General features: G+C 36.0%; 1 protein-coding gene across 1 annotated transcript in view; it reads right to left on the reverse strand.

Annotated features, from left to right (window-relative positions):
* Positions 1–27,227, reverse strand: part of gpc1b (glypican 1b) — a 74,432-nt gene that overhangs the window by 20,000 nt on the left and 27,205 nt on the right. The window contains exon 2 of the mRNA XM_079434522.1: positions 11,794–11,952. Coding sequence (XP_079290648.1) covers positions 11,794–11,952 — 159 coding nt within the window. The remainder of the gene's footprint in view (positions 1–11,793; positions 11,953–27,227) is intronic.

A 27,227-nucleotide genomic window follows, 5' to 3' on the forward strand; every position in this document is an offset into this window, starting at 1 on the left:
CAACAGTCCAGTGCTGCTTCTCTGTAGCCCAGGTCAGGCGCTTCTGCCGCTGTTTCTGGTTCAAAAGTGGCTTGACCTGGGGAATGCGGCACCTGTAGCCCATTTCCTGCACACGCCTGTACACGGTGGCTCTGGATGTTTCTACTCCAGACTCAGTCCACTGCTTCCGCAGGTCCCCCAAGGTCTGGAATCGGTCCTTCTCCACAATCTTCCTCAGGGTCCGGTCACCTCTTCTCGTTGTGCTGCGTTTTCTGCCACACTTTTTCCTTCCCCCAGACTTCCCACTGAGGTGCCTTGATACAGCACTCTGGGAACAGCCTATTCGTTCAGAAATTTCTTTCTGTGTCTTACCCTCTTGCTTGAGGGTGTCAATGATGGCCTTCTGGACAGCAGTCAGGTCGGCAGTCTTACCCATGATTGCGGTTTTGAGTAATGAACCAGGCTGGGAGTTTTTAAAAGCCTCAGGAATCTTTTGCAGGTGTTTAGAGTTAATTAGTTGATTCAGATGATTAGGTTAATAGCTCGTTTAGAGAACCTTTTCATGATATGCTAATTTTTTGAGATAGGAATTTTGGGTTTTCATGAGCTGTATGCCAAAATCATCAATATTAAAACAATAAAAGGCTTGAACTACTTCAGTTGTGTTGTAATGAATCTAAAATATATGAAAGTCTAATGTTTATCAGTACATTACAGAAAATAATGAACTTGATCACAATATGCTAATTTTTTGAGAAGGACCTGTATATATATATATATATATATATATATATATATATATATATATATATATATGTATATGTATGTATATATATATATATATATATATATATATATATATATATATATATATATATGTATATGTATATATATGTATATGCTAAAGAAGAGACTGAAGGGAGTAACCCCCCAAAACTGAAAGAGGCTGCGGTGAAAGCCTGGAAAAGCATCACAAAAGAAGAATGCAAAAGTTTGGATGATGTCAATGGGTCACAGGCTTGATGCGGTTATTGAAAGCAAAGGATTTGCAACTAAATATGAAGTCTTTTTCACTTTAATCTGTTAATTCTATCTGTTCCAATACTTTTGGTAACATGAAAAATGGGTGGGTTCAAACAAAAGTTGCTATCTTCTAAGTTGTGTATCAGATCCAGATGAAAATACCTGGAAATAAAAGCTGAAATCTGAATCTCTCATCTCATATTCATCTTTTGATGTCAAACCCAAATGTTTTCAGTCTACAGCAAAAATAAAGGAATTGGCCTTACTGTTCCAATACTTTTGGAGGGCACTGTATGTATATATATATATATGTATATATATTTCTTTTTTAAATTGTGTTGTCCTTTACAATAATTATTAATAGATAAATTTACATTTAAGTACAACATAAACATACTCGTAAATAAATTACATAAGCATGAAGTATTGTCTATTTTTGAATTAAATATTTTGCAGATGTCAGGCACTTGATCTCATTTGATTATTTCATTTTTTATTGGAATCTTGAGGAATGCACCCAAAATATAAGAATACTCATAACAAATGAACAAGTCTGACATCTGTGCAAAAATGCATCTTCATATTATGCAAAATAAAAAAAAAATGAAAAGCCAAACTATGGAGGCCTGCTTCTGCCACAGGAAAATAATAATAATAATAATAATAATTGCAACTTTTTAGCTCACTTAAAAAAAAAAAAAAGACTATTTGTTACTAAAACAAATTGTAATTGTGACTTTTTAATGTATCTCACAATTTTGACTATTTTCTTGTAATTGAGAGTTTATCTTGCAATTCTTTCTTTTTTCTCCCAGAATTCCAAAAATAAAGTCTGAATTGTGACCTAAAAAGTCGCAATTACCCTTTCATTTTATTTCTTATCCTGTGGCAAATACAAGCTTCCTCTCAAAACAACTTAAAATAGTAATTCTTTATATATGTAATGATAAATCTGATTTGGATGAGGCACAATATCTATGAAATGGAAGGGAAATTAACCATTATTATTATTATTTCAAGCTATTTATCCCCATATAAAATCACAAGACAAACTGAAACAAAGCTATAGATAAAATTCCATCCTAGACAATAGTCACTTGTGTAGTTGTGCATTAAACAAAATGAAAAGCAATGAGACAAATATGAATGAGTTTTTCCACACACACACACACACAAATGCAGAGATTTCAGAGGGAAAGTCGATCAGTATGAATTGTGTTATGTAATACAATGATAACATAAGCTCACAATAACCTACTCACACATCAATCAATCCCACATTACCCACAAGAGAGTGTTCAAGTACAGAAAGAAAGTGGATATAAGAGTGTATAAATTCAGCCATGGGTCTGTACATTTATAACAGACACACACACACACACACACACACACACACACACACCAGAAGCACAACAAATCATAACAGTGAACCCAAACCAGGTCAAAATTAATCTTTCTAAAACCTACACCACTTATCCAAACCCAGAGACATTGCACCAATGGGATTATGTCTGTACTAATACATTCATGATGAAATACAGAGCAGTGTGCTGTAAATAAGACCTTTTTGTGTTCTACATCTGATTAAGTTCACATTAAACATGCTTTTGAAATGGCCAAACAAATTAATCATAAAACATAATGCACACATCTGTATTAAACAGATCACTGGTTATTTGGTTTTTCCAGCTGCAATTTTTTGATGAAATGATTGTAACTGGACCCTAGTTTGAATCTCATCACATTCACGTCCCCCAGCACTATGAGAACCCCACATCCATTTTCTCTCTTCACGCTTCGATGGACACTTTTCTCACCTTTTTTTATTCTAATAAAAGCCTCTCCAAAGTGTGTTACCACTGATGCAGGTGAGTCTATCTTGACTCCAAATGCAGGTTTTTAAGGTCTATACACGCCTGATTCGCAACATGACAGCCTGCAGAGCCCAAATCTTACAATCCTTGCGTATTTGTTCTTTTTACATTATAAAAAGCATAACCAATAGTTTTGATCTCAAACTAATAAAAAAAAAAAAAAGTATAAGATTAATTATACCGTAAACACAGCTAAAGTTCAATGTTTCATTGTTCCTCCCACATTAATATGTGTTCAGTTAAATTAAAATGAAAAATGTACAAGCATATGACTAATATCAATATTGATTACTTTAATGGCTTATTATTTTAATAAAAATAATATTAAAATTGATCAGATTGATCAAATGTGGCATCAAAGACATTTATAATGTTTTTATAAAAGATATGTTTTTAAATAAATGCTGTTCTTTTTAATTGTATATTCTGGGATCCTGGAATAAAGTATCATGATTTCAACAAAATAAAACAAAAAACAACAAAAACTGCTTTCAACATTGTAATACACTACATGAATACATTACACATTTTAAAATATATTAAAATTGAAAACAGTATAAACATTATATTTAGAGAGAGAGAGTTTTACATTTTAGACAAGATATTTGGAACATTGTTGGTTCCTTCATTAGAGTCCTCCAACAAAGAAAGAAATTCAGGTTTGGAACAATATGAATGTGCGTAAACGATGATAGAATTTCTATTTTAGGGTAAACTAAACCTTTAAGTATTTTGGGGGGTCAGTAACATCCAGACTTTGAATAAAGTGAAACTGATATCAAAAAGAAAAAAGAAAGGCCATGAAAGGTAAACACCCAGTTCTTTATATTCCTGTCACACGCCTCTGACCCTCCACCCCCTCACTACACCCTTCTTTGCGCTCTCTCTCATTCCCCCTCTCCTCCATCTATCTCTCTGACAGGCGCGCGGGCGTAATGATATCAGTGGCATCGTAACAGAACACGCCGGGCTGTTAATTTGCGGCCGAGTCCATGATGGAGAGACAAGCAGCTGGGGACCACAGAGTGATGGAATGAGAGGAGAGAGAGAGGAAGGGATGAAAGAAGAGAGGGATTTGAATGTGATTACTTATAATTGTATTTGTGCATTTTGACAAAGTGCTGGATGACTGAATTAAAGAAGCACCGGCCCTCCCTCGTTTTATTCAATATTTTAAATGAATGCACGCACACACAGACCTTTGAAGCTGTATTAGTGTGAGGACCTTTCAAAGACAACTTTTATTATATTTTGCCAGCCGGTGACAGTTAAAGGCCAGTTCGCACTAGGAACAATAACTATAACCACAACTATATTGGCTTCCAAACCAATGGACGATAAAATTCTGCTTATTATAAGTGGGTGCTCCAGTTTTGCCGCCTGCTGCTTTAAATGCTCAAGCTCTTTAAAGTTGGGTGGATTCTGCTTGTATGTCAATGATTTTATTGCTCAGCTTTTAGAAAAACTGTTCTGATTCCATTGATATTGTTTCCCTGTGTTGTTATTGTTATAGTTGTAGTGTGGTTCTCATAGAGAATTAGAGTGATTATTAAAGCTTTATAGTTATGGTCTTTGCACACTGAGGCCGAAATTCTCGTCCGAAATTTTCACATGTTAAAAAATAAATATGACCTCACGTTGTGTCAATCACGTTTATACACTGCCTTTGAAACTTTCGTCCGTCGTAAAAAAAATTGGGCCAGGTTTGATTCTACGTTTTTGCATCCTTTTTGATAGGAAAAGATGATGAATATGAAAAAAAGTAAATGGTGTAAATGGGCCTTCAACAAATAGGTCACACAAAAAATGATAATTCTGCTATTATTTACTCACACACAAATATATTTCAAAGACATATGAATACAAAGAAATGGTAACTAAACAGTTTCAGTTAGCATTGACTTCCATTGTATTGACAAAATTTCAGTGGAAGTCAAAGGAATCGAAATGGTTTGGTTTGGTCCCTTGTAGACATACAGTACGCTACACTCATAGACATTATTTAGTTTAAAGCATTTGGCCAATTTATGAGTTTTTTAAACAGAGAGAACAACTTCAAATGTCAGTTTGAATTTGTGAAGACATTCTCATGAAATCTGAACTTCAAAAGTATAACAAATCCATACACACATTTGTTTTTATCTTCATGGGGACTTTCCATTAACTTCTGTCATGTTTATAATGAAAATGATATTGCCTAACGCTAATCACCAAATGTAATGGTGAAAATGTAAGGTCTCACACAGACCTTTTAGAATTTTCATTTAAAAAAAATATGTTCTTAATAATATGTTTACACAGTTTCCGCTTAAGTACAGTATTATTATTTTTGTTTTTATTTCACTATTGCTGTGGGCAAATTTGACAAAAAAATAAATAAAAAAAATAAATGCTGCGTTCCAGGCAGGTTTTTGAGCCCGTAAGTCATGACTTCAAACCACGACTCACGACTTTGTAGCGTTCCAGGCGTCACGCCAAACTGCCTGAGCGAGGAATTGTGGTAGCTAGATGTAAACAAACCAGCATGGCAGACTGTACGGGGCTTATGGTCATTTACAATCATTTCTATCGCCAGAGGTGCTTCCTTTGCGGAGACGGAGGAGGAAAAACGGCGCATAAGGCAAGAGAAGCTGTTAAACCTTTTATTTTACGTTATTTGTATATTTGGAAATGCATCTGTAGGGGCTTCCATTGTTGTTTCGTGGGCTATGTGACGTCAGAGCGCGGAACTGGGAGTACATCGATCTAGTACGAGTTCACGGGTGGGAAGTCACGGGTTTGACTGCCGTTTCAGTGCACTTTCACGGGTAGAAGTTTGGAAAAACATGGGTTACGGGTTGCCTAGAACGTAGCATAAGCGGACAAGTTCAGGTTAGCATAACGATAGATAGTTAAACAGTGAATATGGACAAACTCAAAGTTAAGAAGCACACAAAGTTAAATACAATTACATTACATTAATCTTAAACCCCAAGACATTATTAGGCCTAGTTTTTATTTTATGTTTTTGTTTGTGTTTTGTTTTGTTTTGCCAGAACAGTTTTCTATTCTGTAAAGCTTAATTGACAGACTTTAACTATGTAATTTCAATTCACTTAACAAATGAGGTTAACTGATTATTGTTTGGATGATTAAGGACACACACAGCATCTTGACCACCATTGGTATCTCAATATAAATATTACACATATGAATAGAAATACAGCATTTAAGCAAACCAAATTATAGTTGAAGGAAAGCATATAAAATAGAATAGAATCAAATTGCAGACCTAGAATGATGCAAACAGAATAGAATAGAATAGAAATATTAATTCAAATAAACTGCCTTTTTTAGATATTTGGCCCTCACACAACAAAACAAACATGCACAAACACACAGCTCTTGTTCTATGACAGGCTGAGGGGTTGGTCACCTGAGCTGAATAGGTCTGATAAGGACTTGAACCCAAGTGCGGCCGATCAGAGACACAGCCTCCACTTGCAGGTCTGTCTTCACCTCGCATCAGAGATCATGCATTTGGAAAGTACATGAGCTTTATGGTCACAGAGGAGCTTTTTAAACCACGCGTGCTCTACTTCTGAGGAGCTCATAAACTCTGCAGCTCTGTCTGAAGGCTCTTAAATCAGCTGTGGCCTGAATCTCCTCCTGATATCATGCATGTCAACTGCACGACTTGAGTCTCCACAGGTGCACACACAGGTGACTCTACATGTCAATGTGGCCTATGATAAAATACACTATAAAGTTCACTATGACACTCAAAAGTTTTGGTCACTAAGATTTAGTTTTTTTTATTATTATTTATTTACAATTTTATTCAACAAGGATGCATTAAATTGATCTAAGGTGACATTAAGGATTTAAGAAGAAAATAATCTATACATTTTTAAGGAAGTAATTTGATCTTATATTTAAATTAAGAAAATAATTGTAAATAATGTAAAAAAAGAAAAAAATAGTTTCCACAAAAGTATTAAGCAAATGTTTTGAACATTGATAAAAAAAGAAATGTTTCTTGAGCAGTTTCTTGATTTTTTTTTATCAGTATATTAGAATGATTTCTGAATGATTATTTGACACTGAAAATTCTGCACTGCATCACTAGAATTAATTGTGTTTTACAATTCAATACAATTATAATATAAAACGTTTATTTTTAATTGTAAAAAATACTATATTACTGTAGAGGTAGAGTATACAGTATATAGAGAGACAGATATTCATTAATGCAGTAAAAAGGTATAGAGGGTTGGTGTACATAAAAAGGCTTCTTTTAGTATTTTATGTCTTCAATCAACAGAAAGACTTTTCATGTTGGCACACAAAAAAAAAAAAAAAAACATACATAGCACTCTGAAAAATTACCGAGTAGAAACAAGAGTGAAAACAGAATCATAACATAAAAAATGCGGTCACTGTTCCTCATAAAACTCTGCTAGCGTATGTGAGGGAGAGAGAGACAGAGAGAAATGTCTCTGGGATCATAGGTCTGTGTTAGCGCAGGTCTTCCTCAACGTGATTTGCATGTCAACATGAAACGACCAATAAGGACACACGACAGAGCAGCTGTCCTTGTCGAAGATGACATCATCGGAGGTGACCTCCAACAGGAAACTGTTTTCCTGGATGACTCGGTGTAATTGAAAATATTCTTTCAATATATCAACACTTGAATTGCTCAGCTGCTATTCAACCTCAAAATCAGGACTGTAATAAATGCATTCAGCTAAAAAAATATTGCCAATCAATCTGCAGTAATTCAGACAAAAGCACTTGTGAACTTCATAAACTGAGCAATATGATCTGATAAAACAGATTTATTATCTTCTATGCTCCGGTTTGATTAAATCTGTTGTCTTTAACACAGACACCTAAATCTTCTGGACTGCAACTTGAATTTGATCGTCTTTTGAAAGTATTTGTCTATAAGTTTGTTTAGCTTTATACCTAAATGTGGCCAGAAGTTTTCTGTTTGTGCGTGTTTGTGTGTGTGAGATTCGTTCAGAACTTATCCCCTACAGCGAAAGACCGCTCCTTATGAATTCCTAAACACTGAGAATCTCCTCACCCTTGCAGAGAATTCAGTTCCCAACACACACATCAACAGCCATACTTAACCTTCTACAACAGACACATAACTGTCAGGTGTGGGTGAAGGGATAGAGCGAGGACTCAATTGCAGGAGGCAAAAGGGCTTTATTAATACAAAAAAAATTAATAAACAAAAACTACCCCATAAGGGAAACAGACTGGCAAGGCAGGACACTCGAAGCTGCGCGCTCACCAGAAAACAAGACAAGAAGGGAGTGTCAGGGCTCCGTCACAAAACCATGAATAAACTAGACCGAAGTGACAGAACCCTGACACTACCCCCTCCCCAAAGGACACCAAAAACAAGACTAAGAACATGACAAAAGACAAGACTAGCACAAACATGAGAACACAAGACAGACAGGGGTCAACACAGAGACAAGGAAGGGAGAGAGGGAGGGAAGCCAAGCCAGTGCCAGTAAATAAGCCCAGGGAGTCTTTAGAAGGGTCCAGGGAGGGACAGCTTGGGAGGCTCAGAGACGGCCTCCTGGCCAGCAGAGGGCTCTGGAAAAGCCTCTAGGCCTTGAAGGGTGGAAGAAGCCTTCCTCCTGTTCCTCCTCCTCTGTCTCCGAGAGTGGGGCACTGCAGCATCGTCAGCCACCACTGGGGGCGCTGCAGCTCCGTCGGTCGATGCTGGGGGAACTGCAGCTTCGTCGGCCACCACTGGGAGCGCTGCAGCTCCGTCAGCTGCCGCTGGGGGCACTGCAGCTTCGTCGGCCACCACCTGAGGCACACCAGCCTCCTTAGCCGGGGAACGTGCCAGGAACTCCACAAATCCTCCAAATGTCAGGTGGTCCAGCCCCCTCATCCTCCACCAGTTGAGGGGCTCATCAAGGGCACTATTGAAGAGGTCCTTGAGGGCCGCATCATTGAACCCCAACCCCTCTGATGCACCAACGAACTCCAGGGCAAACCTACTGACATCTGTCCCCCATTGACAGAGGGAGCTCAGGGCCTTGAATTGGAGGATGCGTTGGTAGAGGGGGCTGGAGAGAGTGGAGGGTGGAGTGGAGCGCAAGCCCTTTCTCCGCTGAGTCCTCATATGGGCCGGTTCGTTCTGTCAGGTGAGGGTGAAGGGATAGAGCGAGGACTCAATTGCAGGAGGCAAAAGGGCTTTATTAATACAAAAAATGAAATAAACAACAAAAACTACCCCGTAGGGGAAAACAGACTGGCAAGGTTGGACAAGGCAAGGCAGGACAAGGCAAGTCAAGGCAGGACTTCAAACAGGGGAACGAACCGGCACAGGACTGCAAACACAAGGAGATTATAAAGGGAGCAAATGAGGAGGGTAACAAGATAACACAGGTGGGGCAAATTAACCAATAATCAGGAAACAAGGTGGGTGGGGTCAAGATAATTGACATGAGAGCACATGGCACATAGAACCAAACAACACAAGCCATGCGCTCACACAAAACAAAAACACAAGCACATGGCCAGCAAAACAAAATCACTAGCCATGTGCAAAACAGGACACGAACACGCAGCTAATGAGGATGGATGGATGGATGGATAGACAGAAGGATAGGTAGAACTACAGAGAGACAAAACAATGGATGGATGGATAGACAGAAGGATAGATAGAACAACAGAAAGACAGAACAATGGATGGATAGACAGACATATAAAAGGATATATCAAACAATAGAGAGAAAACAATTGATGGATGGATAGACATATTATACTCAGGAGATTACAATCTCATCTACACGACTCTTTGCTGCCAATTTCCTCTTCTAAATTATTTTATTATGAAGCTATTAAACTGACACCAGAAAAATGTGAGAGAAAGAATGAAAGAGAACCTGAAATCAATCTATAAATGACAACAGCATCTGAGATTTATGATTTAAGAGTCTTAGCCCCAATTTGGTGTAAATTGATCTCTTTTCCAGACAGTAAGGTACAAGAACTGAAAACAAATGTCCATGTCTATGACAGTTCACATGATTCAGAGAGCCTGTTTTATTATGCTTGCACAAAATCTTGTCACATATTGCATTGTTAATGCCTTTAGTCTTTCAAATCTTACATAAATAGCCACACACACACACACACAACCACAGACACACAAATACAGAAACATATGGATATAATCCACCATAGCTGCTTACTGTGCCAAGCATAATTCATGCTGGGAAAACACACACTTACCAGATCTCCTCCCTGTGCCACAGCACTTGGGAAATAATCACAGTTCAAGCATTCTCACCACAAACACACCACATTGTGTGTGTGTGTGTGTGTGCGTGTGTGCGTGCGTACGTGTGTGTGTGTGTGTGTGTGTGTGTGTGTGAGAGAGAAAGAGAGAGAGAGAGAGAGAGAGAGAGAGAGAGAGAGAGAGAGAGAGTGTACACACTCAGGACTCCTGGAGGTGAGCTGGCACAGACATGCTTTAAAACCCTAAATTGGCACGTATGAACTCCAGAACGACAGAGACACCGACTTTTTTCAACTTTAAGTAGCAAAGTCACCATCTGTACAAAAACCCAGCAATAGAGAGACATTTCATCAGTTTGTAACCTTTAAATTCAACAATGATTCTAGACTTTATAAAAGCTTTGACAATTGCTACATATTCTGCCTGTCCTCCAGTCTACTCTTCATAGTATTATAAAATGTTTTGCTTGCTCAGGAATAAAATAATTAAACAGCTATATTTGGCCAAGATCATGAATAGGGGTGCAAAGACTCCCCTTCGGAAGCAAGCATAATTTTAATCTTTGATTTTGATTATACCGCTCAATATCAAGAACTGTCCCGATCGTATTTCAAACAAACAGACAAACAATATTAATAATTATTATTAATAAAGTCAATGATAACATCAACAATAATATTCCTTGAATCAATTTTGAAAAAATATTTATATTTTGTCTTCTCCCAATTTTATTTTGCACTACTTTTGTTTATAATAATAATAATAATAATAATAATAATAAAATAATGTATTGCTATTTTTGTTATTTAATGGTAAATTAAAAAAATATTGAAAAGAAAATTATTATTAATATTTTGTTTATTTATTTTTTAAAGAAAATAAATATTTATTGATTTATGTACACCACAATACTGTAGTATTATTGCAATGCCTTTGTATTATTATTATTATTTTGTATTAATATTATTTTAATAGTTTTTTTTTTCATGCAAAAAAATCTTTTTTTTTTAAAGACTCACCCATCCAAAACAGCAAAACATGCACGATTATTGCATTTAATTATGGAAAGCATGATTTGATGTCACTGAGAAGTTGCTTGTTCCTAACAGACAGAACTAATCAAAACAAAATCACACCCACACACACCAATCTACACAAAAAGCAAAAACACTGATTAAAACGCCTACACAGAGTGAGAGAGAAAGATAAGATTATAAAGCCAGAGAAAGAAAGAGAGAGAAAATGATCTACATAATATATATTTATACAGATATTATACACATTATTGTAAGACAAGTGAAAGTGTGATGCTATCAAAACATATACTCGTAGGGCTCGATCTCTGCTTCTCCAAACACAATCACTCAGGTAAAGGATGTGAGTAATATTCACACTCACAGGCTTGAGTGTGAGTGAGAAATCCACACTGCTACTACACACACACACACACACAGAGAGAGAGAGAGAGAGAGAGAGAGAGAGAGACCATCTGTCTAATGTCGTTAGGAGGTTTTATCAGCAGCGCTCTGAGATATCAAGCACAGGTCTGTATAGACAAACAAACCATCAGTTTCTCAACAATCTTTAGTCCAGCATACCCATTCTTCTCACCATCACGAGTCTGTTTTGCGTCATGTGATGTTGCTCAGGTTAACTCACCGTCAAAGCTCTTGAACTGGCCGTTGAGAGATGCCTGTAAGGTGCGTCCAGACTCCTTCACCTGAGTCTCAAACTCTCGTCGGCTCAGGTTCAGAAGGTTCTCCTCCATCCCAGACGTGCAACAGGTGTAACCCTGAGAACAAACCAGCAGGTGCTCACCTGAAACAGAGAGAGACAATTAACACTGTTAACATGGCTGTCAGTAGAAATGCATTTAGCTATCCATGACCTCCATCCAGCCATTCATTCATTCATCTATATAGCCCATAATATATTCAAAGGTTTGGGGCTGGTGCCTCTTATGCTCATCAAAGCTGCATTTATTTGATCAAAATACAGAAAAAACAGCAATATTGTGAAATATTATTACAATTTAAAATATTTAAATTGCATTTTCAGCATCATTACTCCAGTCTTCAGTGTCATGTGATCCTTCAGAAATCATTCTAATATGCTGATTTGATGCTCATAAAAAACATTTCTTATTATCTATAGCTAGCCTATGTTTCCATAATTTTAATGCACATTTTGAAGTATCGCATGAGAAATTCCTCCAAGCGCATCAAGAATCATGTGACTTTGCGCTATGGGACGGCAAATCCTGACAACCAGCCAACCGATCTCATTCCACAGCATCTGAAATGTTGTTATGGTCATTCTGAAATGCCCGAGCCAAGTCTGTCATCAAAGTATTTCTGTATAATTATTTCCCATTCTCCCAATCTTACACGATTGCGTTCCCAAACAGCAGCATCCACCTCCGAAAGCAATGACAGCATTCGTTGTGTTTCATCTGCTCGCTCTGAGGCACAAGTAGTTTATCATATCTGAAAATTATTATATTCAGTAGCTTCTCCTACTTTTCTTAGTGATTCATAGAGCCAGTTTATCAGGAAGTGGCAATTTTGTTCTCAAACTTTTTATACCAAGTACCACCTCAGAAAATATTTGTCTCTCCAAGTACCACCATAATGACCAATATTAAAGTAGCGTAGTAGGCCTAGCTATTCAGCTACAGCTCTGCACAGTTAAAAAATGAGGCAGTTGTGTTCCTAATAAGAATATTTATTGCCAGCCACTTTAACATTGTAAATACACAGTTTGTTCATTAACACTGCACAGTGCTTACAAAAAAAACGTAAATAATGATTAAATTGTGTTGTACCTAAAAGTTAAATAAAAACTGTACTTTTAACAATACAGATTGTGTCAAAGCAACAACAGAAATTTGAAAATAAAAACATTTATTTTAACAAAATATTTTCTTTACTGTCACTGTTGATCAATTTAAGGCGTCCTTGCTTAATACTATACATTTGTTTAAAAAAAGTTTTGAACGGTGGTGTATTTTCACACACTTTTGCTATATTTAATTCATCCATCCAACTTAATGAATGAACTCCTTCATTAAATTAATTAATTTATTCATCAACAAACCATCCATCGATTCCTTTTTTACATTCATCATCTGCTACATCTCTTTTTATTTTTGCTTGTTGCTCCAAGAATGAGAAAGAAAGAAAGAAAGAAAGAAAGAAAGAAAGAAAGAAAGAAAGAAAGAAAGAAAGAAAGAAAGAAAGAAAGAAAGAAAGAAAGAAAGAAAGAAAGAAAGAAGCACAAACGTGTATAATAGGCTTACACTGGTTACTGCAGTGATCTGTGGACTGTAATTACACATGGATCTCTGACCTGATCTGAGTACAGACACATGCTCTCTGAAGCAGTATTAGTCTGCACACACACACACACACACACACAAAATTGTGTTTTGTGCTGTTTTAGAAGGCAGCAGCAGATGGTGGCATGCAGACATATAAGAGTAACTATTTTCCTAGTAAATATTATCAGTCTGTATATTACAAATAATACATCTTATAAGAAATAAAAATGTGTATCGAGATATAAATCAACCCCCAGCGTTGAAGCTCTGGATGTGTCGGCTCTGTGACTGACAGCCGAACATCACAGCACAGTTACATAAGAAAGTACAAACGATTTTTATGACATGGGGGTTGGAGGAGGAGGGGGGGAATTGTAATTGAAAATTTCCACTCAATCGACAGCTGTTCAGCCTTGTGTTAGGACAAATATCCTACTATAGAAGTGATGACATGGACATAAAACTTTGTAAAACAATGTCCATTCCAGCTCATTGCAGATCAGTAACATACAAAGAAATTAGTGCTAATAAAAACAGTAATTTAATAATAATAATAATAATCCTTGTATCATATTTTCTATTTTATTTATATTTCCAAATGTATTTGTACTATTATTTATAACAAAAACAATATTATGAAAACAATAAGTATTATTATTTTGCCCTTTTTTAATGATAAATAACAAATTATTGAAAAGTAAATTATTATTATTATTATTGCCTCTCTCGTTAAATTAATAGTTCGCAAGCAATATTACAGATAGATGACTCATATTTAAGCAATAAGCAGTGGTTTGAAGTTAAAAATGTCTTGATGGATTTTTTGCAGCTTTTCACTTCACAAGACATTAATTGATGGACTGGAGCCCTTGTGGATTATTGTGATGTTTTTATCAGTTGTTTGGACTCTCATTCTGACGGCACCCATTCACTGCAGAGGTTCCATTCCGATGAACAAACAAACTCTTTCTACATCTTGAATGGCCTGAGGATGAGTACATTTTCAGCATATTTTCATTTTTGGGTGAACTATTCCTTTAAGCTCTGATGGATCATTCAAATGCTTGTGCCTACAAACCTTTCTGTTCTTTTAAAACATTTTAGCAATTAGTAAACCACATCATTCTTATATAATGCTATCTTGGTCCATAGATATGTGTGTATTTGAGTGATAGTGTGTGTATTTAGTGTGGTTTGTCAGGATGGTTGTCAGTGTCAAAAAACGCGGGTGTCTACCTGTGACTTGTGTGTTTGTCAGCGGGTGAGAGTACACACTGTCAGAGACAGGATTCTTTTTCTAAAGATCTGGGCTGTCAGCCATTTCTATCCTGAGTCTTTTCTCCAATCCAAGGACAGAGGAAGAGAGAGAGAGAGAGAGAGAGAGAGAGAGAAAGTCTCCAGCAGCACAGTTAATTTTCCACTATCACATATAAAAGCACACTGCAAACAGATGGAATTTAATGCAAGTCTTATCAGAGCTTAATGTTACTGCTCAAGAAGGTTTACAGGCACTTGAACACTTGATGAAACCCACACAACCAATGTGTTTGGCCTCTAACATCCAGCATAACACAAAGAAAACAGAAAACATGGAACTGACAAAACATGTTACTGTGAACATGGCAGGCTGGGGGAAAAATTTGATTAATATGGAGGGGACGGGATTCATTGTGATTTATTTTGTGAGGCTGTGGACTAACTCACTGTAGCTTCAGCAGTCAGAAAGGGCATTCACATTCTCATTTATTTCTCACAGTGGCATAAACTAAACTAACCTAAACTAAAATATAATATAATAAAATAAAAATGAGATGAAAATAGCATTCTGTCAAGAGAGAATGCTAATTCACACAGTAACAAAATAAATAAATAAATAGTTAAAATTCAGGTTCAAAATGACATTATGTCAAGAAAAAGGTTTTAGATTCTCATTTATTTCACAAAATGGCTAACTGAAAAATAATATAAAATAATATAAAATAAATACAATAATATTTAAATATGATGATTCAGATATAAAATAATGCTGAAAAAATATATAAATAAAAATTAAATTAAATTATTAAAAATAAATGTTTAAATTATATAAATAAAACAGTTAATAAATAAATAATGATGATTCTGATCGCCATTTATTTCACACTATGAAAAAAGATGGAAAATTAAATTAAATTATTAATAAAAAAAATAAAAAAAATGGCATTCCAATCATAAGAAAATGGTAGGAAAGAATTGATTTTTCCTAATTAAATATTGATTAAATTAATGTTGCTTTTATAAATTGATAAATAATTTTTGCACTACAAACTCAAGATTTATTGAGTTTTATCATAATCATGTCCCTTTAATATTTTATTTAACAGCCTAGTTCGTCAGGTTTATATATACACACAGGAAAATACACTGTTGCAGAGGTGGCAACCAATTTTCTGTAATCTTTTGCCAGTTAGTATTCAGTGTTTTGGCTACAGCAACCCCTGTTCGATTCGGACTCATGGTGTGCTTGCTAAATTACCCCTCAGAGATCAATAAAGCACATCTCTCAGTGAAGTGAGCTGGGCTGGAGTTCTATTCCACCTCAATAAATTAGAGTTAATATAAAATAGATTACTCTGTAGGTAAAACTGGAAACATATAAACATCTTGTAAACATCTTCTGGTTTCTGCCTAGTGCAAACTAAAATAAGAGAGAGACTTTATGTGACCCCTAATAAAAGCATTTAAAATGGTGAATAAAGCCGGTGGTGTTTTTCCCCTCTAAGGTCTCTCATGGCCCACTAACACACACACATAGTGAGACTGGAGATAGAAGAAAGACTAATTCACAGACCATTAACTTATCAGAGAACTCTAGGGAGGAAAACTCCTATTAGAATCCAATTAGACCACAGCATGAGAATCCAAAAAAACTCTAACAGTGTTTGTTGAGTGTGAGTGTGTGTGAACGAGAGAGAGAGACTTAAAGAGATGAGTGAGTTAATTTTACCAGGGAGAGGAAGGAAATGTTCACTTTAATGTTCACCTCAAAAGCAGTTACACAGATAAAACATCAAATTAAACACACAAAGCCTGCAGACTGTACGAGTAACAGTAAATATAGCATCACCACATTCAAGAGGAAGTGATTATGGATATCTGTCTTAAAGAAAACCCTCAGAGGAGGACATTTAAGTACATTCCCAGAATGCATTTCCTCCCTGCCTGTCATGTGAATGTACACTGTCTTTCAAAAGTTTTCAGTTGATAAGATTATGCTCATCAAGGCTAAATTAATTTAATTTCAATTTAAAATGATTGTTTTCTATTTAAATATTTTAAGATGTAATTTATTACAAAGCTGAATTTTCAGCGTTACTACTCCAATGTCACATGATTCTTCAGAAATCATTCACATATGTTGATTTGAAGTTTTAAAAATGTTTATTATTATCAATATTGAAAACTCAATATTGATAACTGTTTTTGCTATTTAATATTTATGTGTAAACCATAATATATATATATATATATATATATATATATATATATATATATATATATATATATATATATATATATATATATATATATATATATATATATATTATAGACCAAAAAAATTATAGTAATAATAAAATAAGTTACTTTATGGCAATTCTAATTAAACTAGTAGCAACCCTAACCAGACCCTGAGAGAATTTATGCACATAAACACAAAATCATACTATATATTTCCTTTGAGGTATATAAGAAATAGCTAGGGCAGTTTGGGCTGAAAAAATACATCCCTTCTATATTTAACTTGCTTGCTACACCACTGGCAAAATCTTTTGCTAACGGCTAAACACATGACTTCCTGTAATGCTTTTCACCTCCATGAGTCATCCGAACATTTTACAGTAAACACAGTTATTACTGTTCATTTCCCAACTATTTCAACAAGTGCACTGCACAAACCTCTGGACAGTTTGCCTAGCATTTAGTCTATTTACAAATCCTGAGGAAGGTGCTTGATGCTGTTACAAAACAGAGAAACAAGCAGGAATGTCCAGGAAGACATTTTAGCAATTATTTTCATTTCAGCACATTGTTTAGCTGAGATTGCAGGAGCATCATGATGAATGATAAGGTCAATGCATGCTAGAGAAAACGTATGTAAAGCAGATGACATTCAGTAGCATGTCTATAAGTATGAAAATGTCTCACGGACAGTACACACCCACAGAATGAGTTAGAAGCAGGGACACTTTATCCGAGTGATTTGAAATGAAACATTTAACACGCTAGCTCTTCACCATCCAATCAATACAACACAAGAGCCCTCATACCAAAACACAATCGCTGTTCAGAGGTATCTGATAAATGAGTTTGCCAGTGGCATGCATTTCTCCTAACGATCCACCGCAGATAACTACAAATGTGAAGCTGCGTGTCTTGCATTAACAAGGGCATTTGAAGTCTGGGAAAAATGGGAAGCATCCTCTGATAGCATCACTCATTCATATACACACGCATCCTACAGGACCTAACTACCTACTGCACAGAGGTATTCTGGCTGTACCATGGTAAAAATGGTAGTATCAGTAATACACTGCCATTCAAAAGTTTGGGGTTGGTAAGATTTTCAAAGTGTTTTTGAAAGAAGTATCTTATGCCCACCAAGCCTGCATTTATTTGATACAGTAAAAACAGTAATATTGTGAAATATTATTACAATTTAAATTCACAATTTTTTCTTATAATACATTTTAAAATGTTATTAATTCCTGGAAACAAAGCTGAAACTTCAGCAGTCTTCAGTGTCACATGGTCCTTCAGAAATCATTGTAATTCTGATTTAGTGCTCAAGCAACATTCCTTGTTATTTTCAACGTTGAAGCAGTTCTGCTGCTTAATATAGCTTAATAAAATGTAAGAAATTTGTGGAAATGGTGATGCATTTTTTTCGTGATCCTTTGATGATTAAAAAGAAAAAAAGATAATCTATTTGAAACTGAAATTTTGTAATATCTCACATTTGATCAATTTAATGCATCCTTGCTGAGAAAAAAATATTAATTTCAACCTCAGACTATGGTGCATTATATTGTTTTAAATGGCTGTAAATGCACTTTACAAAAAAAAAAAAATAATGCCTTTTTGATACCAGAATGATGTAGTTACAACATCTACCAGCAGGGGCTAACTGGATTATGCTAACCACACCTGTTCTCGCATCTTTTATCAGCGCTCAGCTCAGTAATATATGCACATCAGAGTATTTTTGGCTTTAATAATGTCGCTCGCAACAGATGAGAGGAAGTTGAGATATCATACGATAGGAAGTTGAAAGATGTGACCCATTCTAGTGAGATGCACCGTTAAATAAAAGCCAGACAGAAATCCCACCCACACACTGTTCCTGTCACACACACAGAGAGAGAGAGTTATCAGGAGCATGATGGATTACAGCACATTTTAGAAATGAAGCCTGAACAGACACACACACTGGCATTCAGTATCAGTGAGCTGTATAGCGTTGTGTGCAAAGAGACAGGGCAGATGATCTGGTGTGTAAAACCAAACACAGGATAATCACTGTAACATTTTCCTGTCTGCTGCTGGATCACAGCCTTCTCTCTGTGATTATTTCCTACAAATTCAACTAACACACTTACAGGGTTTTTGAATGAATTTTTGTGCACATCTGCTTTGTTTTAGAAGCAAATTCACAAAATATATCATGCAAATAAAGTGCGGAGAGAGCAATGCAAACAAACCCACCAAATTACAGCTTGACCATGCATACGGATATAACAGCCTGTTATATCATTTGGTTATCATTTGATGAATTACCACTCCCATGATCAGTAGAACATGTACACAAACATCCAAAATGCAAGCTTTCTTTCGACCGAAATGGCACAACATAGATATAAGTAACGCAAGTTATGTAATCAGATTACTTTTTTCAAGTAACTAGTAAAGTAACATGTTACTTTTTAATTTACAAGAAAATATTTTACAAGTTTTTGTACAAAATTTACAAGTTACTTTTTCAAATAAGCAATGGCAGTTACTTTTTCCCCATTTATTGACTGACGGCTGTTTGAGCTGCACCGTCTACTGTACATATAATAATTTACACATTGTAAAAAAAAAAAAACTTTTGGAGGAGATTTCTGAGTTTTCTCAACTTTTTGTTATATGAACTGAAAACAACAAGTTGAGAAAACTCAAAAATCTGCTGAAGCTGGTTGCCTCAAACGTTTATGTCTTCTAAATTTGTATTTTTTACAGTGCATTTCATTCAGCCTGAGATGTATTCATTTCACTTTTTTTGTGTAAAAGGGCCAAAAATATATTTTTATATTAAAAACAAACAAGCATGCCTTGCCCAGATGAGAAAACGTAACACAATGCATTACTTTCCATAAAAAGTAACACAATTAGTCACTTTTTTGTAAAGCATTACTTTTAAAAGTAACTTTTAGTTTTACCCAGAAATTAATCACAATGACTTAATTTGAATAAATAAATAGATTTATATATGTTCGTTGTGTCAATGATGGATTTGAAACATCAGTGATACAAAATATTTCATGTCACTGACATCCAACCTGTGCAAGAACCATTCATTCAAGCGTTAGAGGATTGGAACGTTTTCCGTTTAGTGTCAAAAACGTCTTTCCCTTCACTTTTTCCTGTTTCAGCTCAGTACAAAACAGCACTCCACATCACTGACAGCAGGCCCTGTTAAACAGGTAACGCTGAGATGACATTCAGATCATCAAGTTTTGCCGAGAGGAATCTGGATTTCAAATCCACTGCATCTGTCTCCCCTGTCTAGAATCACAAGCAAAAATCACTTCAGCTGAGCTGACTGGACAGTTTTTCACCTGCAGCCTCATCAGCAGGCATTTATCAGCGTAAATGAGGGATCTGAGTAATGAACCGAACAAAAAATATGATACGTTGAGAAAACGAGGGGGGGAAACGCTGTCAGATATTGCATAATTCAACACTGAATGATGATATGAGAGTCATTCATTTACAAATTTTCCTAGAGAAAAAATTAAGTGATTTTTCTAAAAAAAAAAAAAAATGTCTCTTTGCAGTTGCTTGGAAATTCAGTAGTATAGCCAAAATATGAAATATCTATCAATAACTACAGTGTCTGACACTATGGCTTCATTACTCAGCATGAGTAAACGAATGACAGTTAAGTTAGCTTGCCTTGCAGTTAGTCATTCAGGATTAGCTTCTTTTTTTTTTTAACTCTTGTAAATTGTTTAATTTATTAATTTATAGAACATCAGTAACCTAGATGTCCAGATTTACCCTAAAAAAACAAAAACAAACAAAATTTAGGTTTTCTATATTCTATATGTTCACTTGCCAAGGAAGTGTGTGTGTATATATATATATATATATATATACACAGTGTTGGGAGTAATGCCTTACAAAAGTAATGTATTACAGTAACTGATTACTTTTTGATGTAACGCAGTAGTGTTCTCCTTATTTTTATATTTTAGACATCCATCAATTATTGATGCCGCGCTAGTGGAAACAACATGAATCCGTGCTGCCGCAACTGTCAAGAGTGGCTGGACGGTGTTTAGTGTCCAGCAGCAGCAGCGAGCCGTCAGCACAGCTGAAGAGTACACCCAGCAAAAGTAATTACCATGAATGTGTCCGGGGGAAATAGTAAGGTTTCGCCATCTCCTCGTTAGACGCGCCTTTAGAGAGAAATGCATCTTCACGGATAACGATAATATTAAAGAGTTTTTGTTTTCGTTTATTTTTTTGTTAAGTAGTAATTTAAAGCTTTCTATAGATATATTGATCATGTCTGTGAGGCATGTATTCGCTGTCTTTCGGTTCATTTTTGTGAAGCGCTCCTGTTCAAGATAAAAGCACGACGTTTGGTTGATTTTGTGAGTGCAAACAAATAAAAGTAAACCCTTCACAGTTACGAATGATGTATTACTCTTACCTTTATGAGCAAAAGTTACGGCGTAAGTTGTTTCCATTGAAAAAAATGCAATTGATTGCGCTGGTGCCTCCATGTCCTGCGCTTTAGTTTCCACTCTCTGCACAAACTACTGGATGCAGCGCACATTTATCTAGGTTTAACGTTTAAACATTGTTATATGCTTGAACTGTTTTAGTATATATATAGATGTTATTTAAGGCAAGTCATGATGATTGGAGAAGCTAAATTGATCAAACATGCGTGCCGGTCTGCCGCTGGCCGCTTGGTCGTTACTTTAAGAATTTAAATTTTAATGAACAAAACATGCTCTAAACGTTTTTCTAAATGAACGTAATAAAAAAACAAAATTAAATATAAACACTTTGCCATTACATACAAAACTGAACTATTTTAATAGCTGAAACATGCGCCGTTTTGGGAGGGGGGGGGGGGGGGCAAGCTCGGGTCGGTAATTCTGATAAGCTGTCGGACACGGGCTGGGCTAGGGCCTAAATTTGAGGCCCGTGCAGGGCTCTAGTACAGTTTGTCATTTTAGAATGTTAAGTTCTACTTCTGTAGATATTTTGGTGAAAGTAACTCAAAAGTAATACAGGAGTCATAACGCATTACAATTCTGAGACAGTAATATTGTAAGGTAAGGAATTACTTTTAAATAACAGTAACAAGTAATCTATAATGTATTACCGTTTGGAAGTAACTTGCACAACACTGTATATATATATATAAAACCTTTTCATTTTCATTTTCATTTTTTCATTACCACTGTAAATGTTGTCAGATGCCACTTTGGTTTATGTTATGTTTACAGCCACGATCCACGTTTATAGCCACGGTAAGGTATTTTAGAGAATAAAAGTATTTTCTGTGCTTACTTTATAGCAGATAGAGTCCTGAATGCTAACTACAAGGCAAGCTATCTTTCCAGTGGTGGGATGTTAGTGGTGAAAGTGAGTGAGAGGCAGCTGGGCTCTGCTCCTTGTGGGAGAGTTCTTCAGGGACACTGACATGGATCTAAATCAGAGTCTAATCCACACAGCTGTCAGGCCGACTGCCACCATGCAGGTGAGCACCAGTGCCCTACATCTGCACACTTACCTGCTTTTGAGGGTGCGTGTTGATTCACTTCTCATACCAGTTGTCCCACTTTCTGAATGAAGCACTGAGCCATAAACACATCGGATGAATTACAATGCAACTGGTGTGTCTATAAGGGTTTACACAGCACAATAGTAGCATGAAACATCATTTTCAATATTTTCAGGTCTCTTGCTGATCTATTGTTGTGGTAAAGTTTTTAAACACTGAATAGACCTTAGTCAGAATAGTGGCATATTTCATTTTTGACAGGATTGAAAATGAGGCTGTGAGGGATTGAAGTACAGTGTGTTCAATAGATTGTACTGTTGTTTAACATGCCACTTGTTCAGCTGAAGAAACAGCTTTCGTAAAAACACCCTAAGTAGACAAATACTCCAGAAAACAGTTTTAAAAGTTGTGGATTGTATGAATTATGTGACGTTTATACAGTTTGTGCCGTTGTAAAGACTCTAAATATATCCCTCACATCCTTGTTTTTTGTTTTTTTTATTATCTTAAATTCAACATGTCTAACCTGATTAAAGCCTATAGGCACTGAGATATATGACACGTAAACCATATGTAAATTATATGCAAATGAGGACAGTCATATGTTAGAATGCACACGATTGCAATAAAATCATGCCAATTTCAGCCTTTTTTTGTGTGTCATTTACATTTTGTAACATTTTAAAAAGTTTGCATGTTCTCAGTGGACTACAAACTGTCTACACAGTACACTGAACTCTTTTACTCCCACGGAGCAAGAAAATCCTTGTGTTCATGACAAAGAGGTGAAGGGGTCATTCAGAGCTGAGAAAAATGAACACGAGAAAACAGTCCTTGACCTGATCTACAGATGGGTTTTGGTTAATCCGTTCCTTCTGCTTTTGTTTTAACATTCATTATGGACACAGACTACTGGAAAAGTCAATCCCTTCTGTGTCTTTGTGTGTTTTGACTGTATGAGATATTTTGGACTTCTGTGATTTGGTGTGTGTGTGTCTGGGAGATTCAGAACAGTCTGCTGTTTAGTGAACCTTGTTGCTGAGCTACAAAGGAAGTATTCATCAAGAACGAATGTAAATCGGGTAATGGTGCAAACACATCCACAAAATGACTGCTTATCTCAATTTGCACGGTGCAACTGCCCAGCCAAGCCAATTAGGTTCTAGTTTGAAGAGGATGCAGTGGACCACTACAACCATGATCCCACATACTATTCTGGATTATGGACCATGCAAAATGCATATTTGTGTATATCTCAATTTATTTGTTCAATTTATAAAATGTATTAATTACATAAATATGACACACATATAGAGAGAGACAATCTATCTGAAATGCTATCAATGGAGAATAAAATGATATATGAAAATTATAATAAATCTGTTTTATGCTTATTTTATAAATAAGATTTTCGTAGATATAGATAAATATAGAACAACAGATTTAATTATAAAATATAACTGTATTATTATGTAATAAATTCATAATAATCATAAAATTTAACCAATAATATTAATATACTTTATCTAGATATATAGACTAAAATGCTATCAATAGAGAATAAAATGAAAATGATACAAGAAATGATACAAGAAAATTTAAATTCTTAAATTATTTCTAAGTTATAAACTGTATGTATTATTAATGTTAATTGTCAAATACACATCTAATTTGAAATGGCTATCTGTGGAGAAATATGCTTTTCCAGATGGTGTAGTTATAAAATATGCCAGCAGGGGCTAACTGGGCCATGCTAACCAGCCCAACATTGACCACTGACTTTGTAAGACAAATAATATTAATGTTTCTAAATCTGGCATATTCTATAAAGCACCTTATCTTATAATGTGTGTTAATGACAATGACTGTCTGACTGATTGAACTATACATGTATAGTATTGTACATTCAGCAGTTGGATAAGTTCGACTGGTTGTACAAGGCTCTTGACAAATAACTTTCCACACACTCTGTAAGGCCTAGAGCAGCTGTCCATGAATCAGCAGACGCTGTGGTCCCATCATGAAGTAGGGGCACAAAAAACTCAATTCAGCTGTCTTTCTTTCATCCGTTCTGTTCTTCACTCTTTCAACACAACACCCACATCAGTCACCAGCGACTGATGAATCACTTGCATGCACAGATTTTTGTTTATCTGGAATATCTCAGCACCTCGGGCTGGATCAGAGCAAGTGCAAACCTCTTCTTGTTTAACGCCATTTTTTCCCTATGCATCAGCCTGTCTGTATGTTTCCTTCTCTTGTTTGCTCTCTTTCTCTCTCTCTGCTTCTGCTGGAATCTGTCAGCTCGTTCTCAAGAGAGCAGATTCACAGGCGCCCCAAACACCGCCAGCTCACTTGACTATACGTGTGTTTGAACTAGGAATTAGACAGTTTCAGTGAAAGAAATGCAATGCACTGAACAAAGGGTCAAATGAGCCAAATCTGACACCCACAGAGAGAAGAAATAACCCGAAAGGAAAATCGAATGAAGAATAATTAGCATAAATGAGAATAGTTTTAATGAGAATATATCTCAATTACTTCTCTTAAACAGCAAATGAGAATTTATTTAATGTGAAGTAATGTGAAACAGAATGTTTACTGATAAAGATGTCTTAAAGTGAATTTTACCTTAAGTTAAATTAACTACATCTTTAATTAGCACAGCTTTTTTTCCATAATAGTGTAGCTTTTCCAGTAATAAGATACTTTTCCCAACAAGTAAGCTAGCAGTGTAAACAGTGTAAACGTTTTATGTCACACTCCATTGCAAACACAGTGACCAAAGACTAACAAACATGTTCTCTTAAAACATCCTCTCTCTCGGATGTCCTAAAATCATGTCACGTGGTTGGCCATCCAGTCATTAAAATACAAGTCATATCTGCCTGAGTCAAGAAAAAACAATTGTCCATTTTTTTTGTCTATATAGACAAAAAACAAATACAAACTAAGATTTATTTTTATGTTTTTGAAAAATCTTTTGTGCTCACCATTTAAGAAAATACAATAAAAACAGTTATTGTAAAATATTATTATAATAAAACAAATGAATAGGTTCCAAAGAACAGCATTTATTTGTAAATGTTTTGTTATTACAACAAGTTATTACTGTCAGTTGATTAATTTAATGCAAAATTATGGGAATATTTATTATATATATATATATCTCAAGGTCAGCAGGAAGGGACCAAGCACAAGTTCAGGGGGGTGCACAGGGGTAAACAGTCTTGAGACAACTCCAACCAGCGGGAGAGAACTATGCCTCCAGAGGTAGACAGTCTGGAGCACAGTCCCAGTCGGTGGACAAACCAGGCAGAAGGCCAGAGCAGAGAATAGTAGGGCGTGCAATCAGAGTGAAGGGGCATAAAGCAGGCTAGTATCAATGAAAGATTCTCAGCACCAGGATTGGTTGGCAGACTGCCTTGGGGAACCAACAGGCAGGGAGTCTCAGGCTGGTAGAGCAGGACTGGAGGGAGCACACAGCACAAACACAAGACAGCACTCAAAAGCTGTCCTGACCGAGCCCTGACAGTACCCCCCTCCCAATGGACGAAATTCATCCATGGACGAAACAGTGTCAGCACGTTGCTTGAGGGTGGCCTTACTGGCCATAACAGGAAGGACAAGCAGCTCAGAGATGTTCTCTGTGGGCTTGACAGGGAGTGCAGATGACTCTGGGATTGCCTCTGTGGTTGTGTCAAGACTAACAGGAACCGCCTCTTGGACTGGAACCAAGTCTAGAAAAGGCTCCAGAGCTGAAACAGAAATGCCTCTCTGGGCTGCTGGAATGGGCTCAAAGACTGGCTCTGGAGCGCCCTCGGGGGCAGTAAAAATGCCCTCCGGGGCTGCAGGAAGAGACTCAGGAGCTGATTCAGCTGACTCAACTGACACCGTGATGGCTACAGCATTCCGGGCAGCCCTCTTCCTTCTCAGCCGGCGCTTAATGTGAGCTAAAGGGCTAAACAAGAGGGCGTGACCAAGGGAAACAAGGAGGTGGGATCACAGGACCACATGGTAGACACAAACAAAGACAAACACATGTGTTAAGACACAAGACAACCAAAGAAACATTAAACAAAGACAACACGGACAAGGCTGCCAGTGCAGAGCCCTGACAATATATATATATATATATATATATATATATATATATATATATATATATATATATATATATATATATATATATATATATATAAATAGATCAAATAAATGCAACCTTGGTCAACATAAAAATGATACTGATTAAAGTGTATAGAAATGTGTACAAAATCAGGAATCAAAATTTACATTTCAAAAAATGAACATAAAAAGGCACAACAAAATTCAACAAGTTGCATGATAAACTATGTTTATCTGAATGTCCCATGCATTTTATTTATTTATTTAATTTCTATTTTAACTGTATTAGTTTATTTATTTTAATTTAAAATTTAAAGAAAAGTATACAGTAGATTTCAAAAATCCATAAAAATAAAAAAAATCCTAAATTAAGTCTTCTGGGCTTTGGAGGAGCAACCTCTGAACAATAAAATCTCCCTCTGGCCAGCTGTCAGCCTATTCTCAAGAGCGCAGATGCAGTTGCCCCAAACTAACTAGGACTAGACTCAACTTCAGAGGAAGAGGTGCTGTGCAAATGAGGCAATCCTGACCTCCATCTCAAAATACACATATGCATCCACTCTCACACACACACACACACACACACACACACACATACATATTCCT

This window comes from Barbus barbus, assembly GCF_936440315.1.
Source record: "Barbus barbus genome assembly, chromosome: 15".
In the NCBI taxonomy this organism is placed as follows: domain Eukaryota; kingdom Metazoa; phylum Chordata; class Actinopteri; order Cypriniformes; family Cyprinidae; genus Barbus; species Barbus barbus.